General features: G+C 49.5%; 1 protein-coding gene across 1 annotated transcript in view; it reads left to right on the top strand.

The window, feature by feature from the left end:
• The window catches only part of CYTH2 (cytohesin 2), a 28,796-nt gene extending 27,061 nt beyond the window's left edge, over positions 1-1,735 (top strand). Inside the window, exon 12 of the mRNA XM_015414406.1 lies at positions 1,501-1,735. Within this exon, the coding sequence (XP_015269892.1) occupies positions 1,501-1,588 (88 nt within the window). The 3' untranslated portion in view covers positions 1,589-1,735. The remainder of the gene's footprint in view (positions 1-1,500) is intronic.
• The last annotated feature ends 10,886 nt before the right edge of the window (positions 1,736-12,621 follow it).

Genomic DNA, 12,621 nt, shown 5'->3' with positions numbered 1-12,621 from the left:
CACGCAGTCGGAGAAACTCATTAGCATATTAGGCCACACCCCGGACAGAACAACTCATTAGCATATTAGGCCACACACCCGTGTTACCAGAAGTGTGCTCATCCAGCCACACCCACCTTTTGCTTCTTATTCTGTTTATCTTGTTTGTAGTCAAAACCCAGGGCTTTATTTGAAGCAGGAACTCCTTTGCATGTTAGGCCACACACCCCTAATGTAGCCAATCCTAATGAGTTTCTGCTGTTGGGTGTGGCCTATTATGCTAATGAGTTCCTGCTGGCCGTGGCCAATTCGGGAGCCAGCCGGAACTCCGTTCCTGTGCGTTCCTGCCCCAAAATAGCCCTGAACATACGTGAGTTTGGTAGTGGAAAGCGCCATCGTCACAGACAACTTACAGTGACTCCCCAGGGGGTTTTCAAGGCAAGAGGTGTTTAGAGGTGGGGTTGCCCTTGCCGGCCTCTGCACAGCAACCCTGGACTTCCTCGGTGGGCTCCCATCCCAGGACTAACCAGAGCTGACCCTGCTTAGCTTCCGAGATCTGGAGAGATCAGACTAGCCGGGGCCATCTGGGTCAGGGCACACGTGAATCTGACCTCAGCCCCACTCCCACCCCCCAAAACCCAAACCTTTGTGAAACTAGTTAGCCTGAGAGAAAGGATCCCTGAGGCTTCTTCAGCAAGCTTCACGGCTCTCATCCTGTTCTCCCACTCTTGGCGGGGGGGGGGAGTTTTTGCCTGTGTGTGTGTGTGTGTGCCGATGCCTGGAAATCATGGTGCCCTCTGGTGACTCCTACTGGGGCACGGAGGGCGTTCAGAGAAGTGGCTCGACAGCCTGCCTCTGCTCTCCCGGCCCTGGTATTCTCTGGAGGTCTCCCATCCAAATATGGTACTTGCCAGGGTTGGCCTTGCTTCGCTTCTGAGACCTGACGAGATTGGGCTTGCCCGGGCTCTTTTTCTGCTGCAGCGTTTCCACTAGGCCCACAAATGGGAGAGGACTTAAGGCACCACAAACAGAGACCCTGCCCCAGAGGTCATTTCGGGGGGGAACGTGGGGGAACACAGTTCCCCCGGGTGAGGTACGGGGGGCGGGGCACATGACGAAGCCCCGCCCCCTGCTTCCGGCCCTCATTCAGCCAGGAGGAGGCAGGAGAAGAGGGAGGGTAAGTTGCTTCCTCCCTGCCTCTCCCCACCCCTGCCTGCCTGGGGCCAGGGAGGGCCTTCGCGGGGCTTCCTCGCACTCCCACCGGCCTTGCAGGTCCACTGCCGGGCCCCTCATGGGGCTCAGCAGTGGAGCTGCAAGGCCACCGGTGGCGGCCGGGACCATTGGGGGCGGGGTGTGTGGCCTTATGACACATTTCTGGTGATGTCAAGGGGTGTAACATATGCTAATGAGTTATGCTAATGAGTTCCCCTAGCTCTTTTTCTACGAAATGACCCCTGCCCTGCCCCTTTTCCACACCTCACCGGTGGGTTGCTTGACTCTGCCTTTCCTTCTTCCTCCCAGAGCTGCCGTGAGCGTGGACCCTTTCTACGAGATGCTGGCCGCCCGTAAGAAACGGATTTCTGTGAAGCAGAAACAGGAGCAGGCGTGAGGCTGGGGCTACTCTGGTATCTCTCCCCCCACCACCACCGCCACCACTCCCCGTGTACCTCCCTGCACTTCTCCCCTTCCTGGACCGACTGCCAAGCCCACCTGTCTGGAGCTCCATGAGACCCAACCACCACCCTGCCATTGCCCCCCCCCACCCCCCCCGGATTCTCGGACTACAGAGTGGCTTTGCTGTTCCGGTGGCCTGCCAGCACCCTCGATGCCCCCGGATTCTCGTCTCCAGAGCTTCCACTCGGCCTCTTGGGATTTGCCTCTGCCGTGGCCCTGGGAGCCGTGGGTTCGTGTCGAGAGGAGGAGTTCTTCAGCTGTCGGTGGGCTCAGGCAGATGGCTCGGAAGGCTGTCCGGCACCTCGCTCCACCTCGACCCCGAGTGCTACAAACCCGGACCCTGTGCAAGGAATGTTTCCCACCGGACCAAACCTTTCCATTCCTCCCCCACTTTTGAGCCAGTTTACACATTCAGCAAAAAAGCATGTGGTAAAAGCTGTGCTGGGCTTGTCTCACGTCAGGGCACAGATAGGGATGTTGCGTGTTTGAATGGCTCCTCTCTATGCAAGAACAAAAAATCTTGCACGCCTAAAATGATCACATCAGGTAGAAAGCTAGGCTAAAACCCTGCCAAGTTGGCTTTCTGGAGCTGGAGAAGTTTTGACCTGGGAGAGAATTCCATCATCTGATTTCCCTCATCTGCATTCTGATGTGGCACAGTCTTAGGGCATACCACGTGCTCTGTCCTGAAGTCTGTCGGTTGGCTCCCCAGAGTTTGTTGCCAAACCAACTACACTGTGTTTCCAAGGAACCAGTATCCTGGCTCTGACCTTCCAATACGAACAAGGGCTGTATGTACCGCGCCGTTGGGCACAGAGTCCTGCAAAAGAAGTCAGGCATGCTGACAACCAGCAAGGGGCGGCAGAGAGCCAGACAACTATACGCACACCCACACGGACACTGTTTCCGAACACTTATCCAGTTCCTCCGTCAGGAGCACCCAGCACATTTGCGCAACTGACAGTTCCGATTCTTCCCAGCGAGAGGCAGTGTTGTCCGCACCTTGTTCGCTCCCTTTTTCTGCTGTAGGGGGAGACACTGACCACTCCCTTCCCACATGCCTTTGGATTCAGCAAGACATCCTGTCTGAAACAGATCCCTTTTTTTTGTCGTCTGCTGACCGTCCTTTTCTCTTCTGCTCAGAGACTGCCATCAGAGAACTGCCATTGGGGTTGTTTCAGATTTCTTTTTTCTTTTTGCCCATACATTTATAACTGTGTATGCCAGAGGGGCAGTGTGGTTAGGATCTGTCCCTGATCCTGTTGCAGCAGAGGAGGAGGCGATGCCAGGATTATGCCTTTCACCTTTCCACCCCATCCCCTGCATTTTTAAGGTTAAGCCATTCTTTTGTCTGAAAGCAAATGGTTGGTTGTTTTTTAAGACAGATGAGTTACTGTTGGACAGGCTTGTGGTAAGGCAGGACAGTGAATGAGTGGGGTTTCCCTCATGCTGACAGTTTCCCAGTGCCTGTCAATGTGGGCATTAGGGCATTCATAGCTATTAGATTAGAAGTACAGAAGCAGAGAGGTGGGGGGGTGCCAGATTAGTTAGCCCAGGGCTTTTAAAAATTTTGTTTGAACCCTTATGAATGGGCTTGAGATTACATTGCCGGAGCTATCAGGCATGGTCTGAATTCTTATTTGGAGCTATCTCCAAATCTAGTCTTCCATTATTACTGCCTTGCTTTAAGGGACTCAAGTTCTGCAAGGCTTTTAAAGGTTCTGACATAGCAGCTGAGGTTCTGCAAGGCTTTTGAAGGTTGTGACACAGCCGCTCAGGTCCTGCAAGGCTTTTAAAGGTTTTGACATAGCAGATGAGGTTCTGCAAGGCTTCTTTTGGAGCTGAGCTTGTCAAAGCTCCCGCAGAGCGGTTTGTCCCCAGAGCTCCAGTCTCTGCAAAGGTCTTGAGCTGTGGTGCAAAGCGCTGGCAAAGGTCCCTGGCTAGACCAGGACTGTCCTACGGTCATGGTCTGTGTGCATTTTTGTCTAATTGGTATTGTTTACCACAAGGAGGAACTGCAATCATGAGGGGCAGCGTGGACCCGATCCGTTTCAGTCCTCTGCAGATAATCCTGAATTTCGAAGGGCTTTTTATCTCAGGCCAGTTGGGAATCTCCTGTTTCCATTTGAAAGGAAGGAACGTAGCGCAACTGGAGACAGCAAGGAAAGGACGTGGATTTGGCTTAAATTAATTTTCAGTCAGGGCGCATGCATGCATGCAAGCAAGGAAGAGTGAGTGAGTGATCCCACTGCAGCTTAACTGATGCAGGGTAGGTGAAGCTAGGTCAGAGGGAGTGTTTTGGCACTTACACCTAGGCAGGTTTCTGGCCTTGGAAGTCACTTGGGTAGATGATTCTTGTTAGCAAACTAGGCATGTGTGTTTCCTGTATTCATCCTCTCCAGGTTTCCAGGAAAAGCTACTGACTAAATAATCTTGCTCAAGAGAGCCAAGTCTTTCCCTCTCCTACTCTCTTCATCTAACTTTTGCACCTCTGTCCTTGGTGCATGACATTTCAAGCCACTGAATTAAACCCCAAGTGAGGCCTACGTCTTTTAGACTGGCGTAATGAGGCACATGTTCAGGCCCACCCCACTGCCAAAAAACCCCCAAAACCTTGAGTTTCCTGGCCACTTTGTAGCTAATGCACTTTTTTCTTCTTTTTTTTTGGGAAAGCCCAAAATTTGAATAATCCCCTCTTCTGTAGTACTCAAACCCTTCTCCTCTAGAATGTGCCTTTGTTGAGGCACACGTTTCTGCCCTCCCCCACATATCACCAGCTAGGCCTCAGCCTTCCCTATAACTCCAGGATATCTCAATATAATGAATCCCCCTTCTGGATTTCAGATCATCTGAGATTCAGTCCATTTTCTCCCCTTGCAGTTTTGGCAGCTACAAGGGAACCACTTCTACTCTCCAAAAACCAAAATCTAATTCTCTTTTAATAACCTTTGCGGAGAAGGCCAGTAGCTCTGGAGAGCTTTCTTTCGAAGATTTAGACCCGAGGCAGCTGAAACTAGGTTTTGTGAAGTAGACGTAGTCCTTTCGGGATTACTTCTGAGTTTTTCAGCAATATCTCTGATTTCCCACCACCACCACCCCTGTGGATTTCTATAACTTTGGGTCAGGTCTTACCTGCTCCAGAAGAAGAGAGAGAGAGGGGCATTCCTCTGGTTTTTAAATCCATTTCCTATTATAATAATGTCTTTTTTAAAAGAAAAATGTTAATTATTATTTAAAGATTTAATGTATGCATCGCTGGATGAAATGTAAACACTACAGACTTGTTTATGTGCTGTGATCATTTTTTTTTTAAGGGATTTGGAGTCGTTAACAGGGAGAGCGTTTTTTGGAATAGCAACTGGGAGCGGGGTTTGAATCACTGCAAAGTCACATACCCCAGCTGGGAGAACAGAGACTGCAGCAGGGTGCTGAAGAAGATTCTCTTGCGGTGACATGGGCAGTTCCCACATGCGCCTTCCCATCGCTGGGTCTGTTTGCTTTGCCCCTGTGCAAGGGGTCTGTGGGGTGCTAAAGACAAAATCATTCCCCACGCGTGGCTCCTCCTTCCACGCACATTCTTCCATGGGCATCTGCAGGTGGCGGGACTGTTTGCTCAGGGCCCCATCCCCGCAAATCAGAGCTTCGCCACAAAAAAGAGCTGATACGTCTATGACTTGCATCGACATGTATCAGGGCTCTTTTTGTAGAAAAAGCCCAGCAAGAACTCATTAGCATAATAGGCCACACCCAACAACAGGAACTCATTAGCATATTGGGCCACACCCCTGACAGCACAGCTCATTAGCACATTAGGCCGCACCCCCATGTTACCAGAAGTGTTGTTATCCAGCCACACCCACCTTTTGCTTCTTATTCTGTTTACCTTGTTTGTTGTCAAAACCCAGGGCCTTTTTTGTAGCAGGAACTCCTTTGCATGTTAGGCCACACACACACACACACACCAATCCTAATGAGTTCCTGCTCTTGGGTGTGGCCAACTTGGGAGCCAGCCGGAACTCCGTTCCTGTGCGTTCCTGCCCAAAAATAGCCCTGGACATGTTCATTCTGTCAGTCACAGGGAGGCCTAAATGAAAAGCCCACGGAAATCTCACCTCCCAAAAAGGCTTCTAAAGTTTCTTAATTCAGTGTCCGCAGTACCTGACTTCAGGCCTTTTTCCTGCACACGCTCAGAATCGCAGAACAGGCCTCAGCCCTGGTTGTGTCCAGGTTCGGCAAAGAAGTTGGAGGGCAGTCAGTGGTCAGTTGCTCCCTTCCGAGCAGTGGCAGCTGACCATTTCAGCTGACCCAGCTTTCCCTCTGGAAGCCACTGGATTAGGTAGATCAGTTTAAATCCCGAGGGCTTTGTTCCTGGGGAGTATTAAGAGTGGAAGCTGAACGGATCTTCCCCGAAGCCTCCCAGATCTTCTCAGCGGCGGAACAGATCCCAAAGCACCTTATTCTTTTCCTACTATAATGGGTGTTTATGCGGTGCTTTCTGTAGAGTTCAGGGCATCTTATATGTTACATGTGTAATCTTTGCAATAAGCCTCCGTGGCTTCCAAGAAGGTTAGCTTAGAAGAGTCAAAGCGGCAATGGGATTATCTCTGTGATCCTGGGTGGGCCCTACAGGACAAGTCCAATCGCAGTCGTGAGCATGTGCCAGTCTTAGTTTATCTGGAGGGTAGCCCTGTTGTTGTTCAGCCGCACAGTCGAGTCCGACTCTTTGCGACCCCATGGACCAGCTCCCGCCAGGCCCTCCTGTCTTCCGCCGTCCTCTGAAGTTTGCTCAATTTCATGTTCGTTGCATCGATGACACTGTCTAACCATCTCATCCTTTGCCGTCCCCGTCTTCTTTGACCTTCTGTAGCCCTGTAGAAGAGCTCAATTCGAGTCCAGTAGCGCCTTCAGAGACCCAACAGGATTTTCAAGGTATGCGCTTTCGAGAATCAAAGCTCTCTCCGTCAGACCTGAAGTCTTGTCGAAGGCCAAAAGTCTTGTTGAACTCTACGGTGCGACTGCATTCGAATCTGAGCCTTTCGCTGGTCTCGGTCTTGCCGAAGCAAACGCCTGACTTTACTACACCCTGGAGTTGTCCCTGCCTCTGACATCCGATACAGGAAACCAAGAGGAGAAATTGTGGAGAAGACAGTGGAGCTAACGACAGTGTCTCTGATGAACCGGGAAGGTGCACTGCAGCAACAAAAATGGGAATCATTCTCCTCTCAACCCAGTTCGTGTGCCAGGGGTCTGCCTCTCAAAGCTGCTACTCAGACTTTAGCATTAGAATCATAGAATTGGAAGGGACCTCCAGGGTCATCTAGTCCAACCCCCTGCACAATGCAGGAAATTCACAGCTACCTCCCCACACACCCCCAGTGACCCTTGTTCCATGCCCAGAAGATGACAAAAAAACCTCCAGGATCCCCGCCCGGCCAGACTGGCCTGGAGAAAAATTGCTTCCTGATTCCATTTGTTTACAGTACTTTAAAATGGTCTCTTCCCCATTGGTCTGGAAGCCCTATTTGGATGAAGGTATACTTTGAAAGGAGCTGCGGTGGCTCAAGTGCTTAAGACGCTGAACTGCAGGCTGTGGAAGGTCGGTAGTTCAGCAGTTCGAGACCCGAGTGTGCTGCATGACGGAGTGAGCTCCTGTCTCTAGTTCCAGCTCCTGCCAACCTAGCAGTTCAAAAGCAAGAAATTGCAAGTAGATAAATAGGGACCACTTCGGTGGGAAGGTAACAGCGTTCCGTGCGCCTTGGTATTTAGTCATGCCGGCCACGTGACCACGGAAACATCTTCGGACAGCGCTGGCTCTTCGGCTTTGAAACGGAGATGAGCACCGCAACCCTAGAGTCGGACTCGACTGGCTTTCGAGCAAGGGAACATTTATATACTTTGAAAGGACCACAGGTGTCCCCTACCATAGGCTATCCAGAGTGTTTGGGTGCACTACATGGTGTCTTGGTGTGTGTGTGCGCTACAGAAATGAGGGATCCATGTTCCACTGAAAAGGTCTACGTTCCAGAGAATCCCCAGGGACAGGTGAACACTGGGAACTTGCACAAACAAGTCTTTTAACACAGTATCCCCAAAATGGAAACAACAGGAATATAAGTGGGACAATTGCAGCGTACAAATAGGAGTTCCTGACCAGCCCACCTTGGTGAAGAGGAATCGAGACATTCCCAACCCCCCCCCCGGGCAATAGCTGGGCTGGATCTATCCATTGGCCCCAGGGTCACTAATGCATCCTTCTTGAGGCTATTAATACCCTGCTGCTCTGAAGACCTTGTATATCCCTCCCATTGTCCAGGAGCCAGATCTGGCTTAAGGCATTGCTAATGAGATCGAGAACAAGTGAGTAACTTGCCTGGGCTTGAGCCAGAGAAGAGCTGGATCAATTTGCACCAAAAGGAAATGGTCCTCTCTGTGCATGTTGATCTCTGATGGTCTCTAGATACTATTTAATTGTAGATAAATAAATGGATGCTCTTTCTCCAAGCTCAGAGCAGCAGGCATGTGGTGTCCAAGAGAGTTTCCAGTCATGCAACTTACAAGGACAAATCTGCCTAAGCTTAGACCATTGCGTAGCCGAATGGTCACAACATTTCATATTTACATTCAGTACTTTATGGTAGGTAAATAACAGTGTTTGATAGTTGATGTGCAGTGATATAGCTGGAATGCAGGAGCAGACGGCAGTGTGTGCAATAACAGGTTTGGTGCCTCCCGAAAACAAAAGAAACAACCAGTGGCTGGCAAGACTGAAGAGCTCCATTTTCAGTGGGTTCCCCACCCACCCCCCAGTAAAATTGCGTATTTAGAATCTGAAGTTCACATGTCGGCATATGAAAGATTGCCACATTATGGACATTTGTGAAAACCCACTTCTGTTTGAAGCCCAAAACAAAGGATATAGAAAAGACCGATGTGTCTCCTGGGCACCATTGGTCTTCCCCATATTCATTCTGGGTGTTTTTTAATGGATCTTCACACATTTCACCCTCCCCCCCAAGATACCATAAACACTAGGACTTCTTAAGTGATATTTAGTAGCTAAGGAGCTCAAGATTCTCCCATTCAAACTTTAGCTTAGCCTGGATCTCATTGCATCTCCTTGAACAAACTCCCAGGGCTGGTTTACACATTAGAAAGTCTGCAGGGCTGCAACAAGTACTTTCAACCTGGCATGTGCTAGGAGTTCCCTGCTAGAATACCCATGTGTACAGAGGCCCCATTCAGACTGGGGCTGGATATGCATGGACAGGGAAGTTCAGCCTTTTCCCATGCACCATTTTCCCCACTGGAAACAGCCCAGGAGGGATGCTAAAGGGCCGGCCCTACTAAGGAAAGGTGTGGCCATCAGTTCATGCAAGTTGGCTGAAGCAGAACAGACAAATAGTGGCTCTCCAGGGCTCTTTAGGCTAGGAAAAGAGCATGAGAGAGGAAGTTAGCTGCTCTCCTGATGCACAGCAGTCCTTGTGTGAATCGGGGCCTGGGCACACCAGGGAATGAAGTTCTCAGAGGGCAACTCTCTGAACACATCGACTGAAAGTCCACATAGGGGATACGTAGACTTGATTATGAAGAAATCAGCCCTCGTCCTTCCAAAAAGGTAATACCTTTGCAGAACTGTCAAGACGACCAGGGGTCGATTCGGGGGGATCACGGGGGATCGCCATTCCCCCAGGTGAGTGGGGCGGGGCACACAATGAAGCCCCGCCCCCTGCTTCCAGCCGCCCCGCTTCCGGCCCTAATTCAGCCAGGAGGAGGCAGGAGAAGAGGGAGGGTAAGTTGTTTCCCCCCCGCCTCTCCCCACCTCTGCCTGCCTGGGGCCAGGGAGGGCCTTCACGGGGCTTCCTCGCACTCGCCGGCCTTGCAATACTTTGGAGATTTTGGGGGTGGAGCCTGAGTGGTGGGTTTAGATTCAGAGGAATTAGCTGTGTTAGTCTGTTGCTGCAAAATAGTCCAAGAGTTCAAATAGCACCTTTAAGACTAACCTTTAAGACTAAGACTAACTGAGTGGTGGGTGTGGCCTTATGACACACTTCCGGTGATGGCAGGGGGTGTGGCATATGCTAATGAGTTATGCTAATGAGTTCCCCTAGCTCTTTTTCTACTAAATGACCCCTGAAGACGACTGAAGGCCAAACTAGACATGAGATAAGGCGGTTTGTTTTATTGTTGAAAAGAAGCCTTGTAGGCTGCAACTGAGTGTGGGAAAGTAGTGGTGAGATGCGCTGAACGGCCATTTCCCTTCTTGCCATTCGTCTCCTCAAAATTGCACACTGCCAGGCTTTTCCACTGCGAGACTGAGGACAGAAGAGCTATTCCCTGTCTCCCAGAGGGAGAAAAACAGCTCGAGACATGTATTTTAAAAACAGCCAGGGGAAGTCGTCTTCTCCCCACTCAACTTTTCCTCCACTTAGGCAGCTTGCTGAAGCATCTTTGCAACGAGCTCTGTATGAATTTTATGTCATTAAAAAAAACCCCAACAGCGCACAGGAAACGATTGCAGTTTCTTTGGCAGATTTATTGCATCCAACTTGGAGTATGAAAATTCAATATAATAACATCATATCCCACCCATTCCCGCTTTCACAAATAAAACACTATCAAAGTCCAGAAAGATCCCATATTTACAAAGAGAGAGATAGAAAACCCTATCCTATGGTGAGATATATATATGTATTTATATGTATATATATGCACAAGAGAAGACATTTGGTGTTCTTTTGAACAAACATTCCCAGGCATTGTTCTCTATGTTCCATCTACGTGATCCCATCCACAGAACCCAGGAGTTCTGAATACACAGGACACTAGGGTTGCCAAATCTGGTTTGGAAAACACCTGGAGACTTTGGGGGTGGAGCCAGGAGAGGGCGGGGTTTGGGGAGGGGAGGGGCCTCAGCCTGGTACAGTGCCATAGAGTCGCCCCTTTAAAGCAGCCATTTTCTCCAGGGGAGCTGATCTCTGTCAGCTGGAGATCAGTGGTAAAAGCGAGAGATCCCCAGGCCCCACCTGGAGGCTGGCAACCCTACAGGACACACTACTTGGCTTCTAAAGGATTCAGGACTCCTGGCTTTCAGGGTCACCTGATCTAATGTGCTCGCCTCACTATTTCCCCCCACAGAGTTAAAGACTCCCATTCTCTAAACATCTTCATGTTCCCTCTTCTATTTACACACACAAATCAGGCCTACTGGACAATCTAACTGATCTATGCATTTTGACAATAGGGATAGATTCAATCAGCCATTTCCCCAGTTATTTTTCCAACCCGTGTTGTCTGTGTTGAATTTGCATGTATAGAGGTGAAGCTGACTTTGGGTAGGAGGCCAGATTCTGCCTAGACATCATCATTTGTAATCCCGTGTTATGGGGCACCTGTTGCAAAGTCAGCCCTAACGTGGGTTGAGCCTGTGATGCGCTCAGGGCTGGCTCCAGCTTATTTTGCACCCTAGGCGAGGATCCCTTCTTCCCCCCCCCCTTGCGCCCACGAATTTTAAAAAATAAATGCATTTTAGGAAGAATGAAAAACACAAAAAATCAAGAAATTCCCAGAGTACAGGGCCGGGTGCAGTTTGGTGCCCCTAAGGGCCGTCCCGCTCTAGGCGATCGCCTAGTTCGCCTAGTGAGTGAGCCGGCCCTGGATGCGCTCAGGCTTTGCCTTGAGGACCAGGGCTATTTTTGGGCAGGAACACACAGGAACGGAGTTCCGGCTGGCTCCCAAGTTGGCCACACCCAGCAGGAACTCATTAGCATAATAGGCCACACCCAACAGCAGAAACTCATTAGGATTGGCTACATTAGGGGTGTGTGGCCTAACATGCAAAGGAGTTCCAGCTACAAAAAAAAGGCCCTGGGTTTTGACAACAAACAAGGTAAACAGAATAAGAAGCAAAAGGTGGGTGTGGCTGGATGACCACACTTCTAGTAACATGGGGGTGCAGCCTAATGTGCTGTCAGGGGTGTGGCCTAATATGCTAATGAGTTTCTGCCATTGGGTGTGGCCTATTATGCTAATGAGTTCCTGCTGGGCTTTTTCTACAAAAAGAGCCCTGTACAATGAGGACCATAGCATTCAGACATTCCCTTTGCCGTGGCATATCGGAATCCAGCCCGCCCCTCAAAAAAACCAAAACACCCCACCCTGAAACATGCAGGCACATTGTAAAGAAGAGGTATGATTGTGTTACCATGCACACAACACCCATTTTTTTCAATAGATGCAAGCAATTTAGCACATCACCATAAAAAAGTCTGAGAACCGGTTATTGGCACAGTAAAATGTTCACATACATTGAAAAAAACAGGTCTTTGTTGTCAGATGAAGTAATCATACCGCTTTACTGTGCCTACCGTTAAGTGAATTGGTCTGGGTTCAGCACACGTCCAGGAAGATCTAAGCAGATCTTGCCCAGATTATTCAATCCATACTTGGAAGACATTCACAACTACAGGCTGACTAACTTGGGGTTTCCTAATGCCTGTGAACATCAGGTCTAGGGCACACAAATTCAGCACTGGACAAGTTGAAACTAGTGGGGTTGAATGAAACACCAGAAAAAAATAGCCATGGGAATCTACCAAGCAAGATGCATCAACGTAGAGGCACACGTTATATGTGTACATGTGTGTATATATTACATATCTGTGTGTATATTTTATGATGAAGAAGATAAAACACTCCTATAGATCCCTCCCCAAATCCCATACTAGAAGTGATTTCTGATCAGTGGAAGGGAGAAATTAAAATCAACCAAAGCCACTTCCACTAATTTTGAGGACAGGTGTTCAAAGGGCTGGGATTTTACACCAAATCAAAATTCGCCCACTATGATGTAGAAGATGTATGGGACTGAACAATGTATCTGGGATGCAAGAGGGAGGGGAGCAGATAGTGTAAGGTATGAGTTCACCAATGACTATATAGGTTCGTAGAATACTGAAAATCTTGTCAGCT

This window comes from Gekko japonicus, unplaced genomic scaffold (genome assembly GCF_001447785.1).
Source record: "Gekko japonicus isolate JY-2015 unplaced genomic scaffold, Gekko_japonicus_V1.1 scaffold243, whole genome shotgun sequence".
NCBI lineage: Eukaryota > Metazoa > Chordata > Lepidosauria > Squamata > Gekkonidae > Gekko > Gekko japonicus.
Note: the sequence above shows the minus strand (reverse complement) of the source record. Positions and strands in the feature narration are given on the sequence as shown.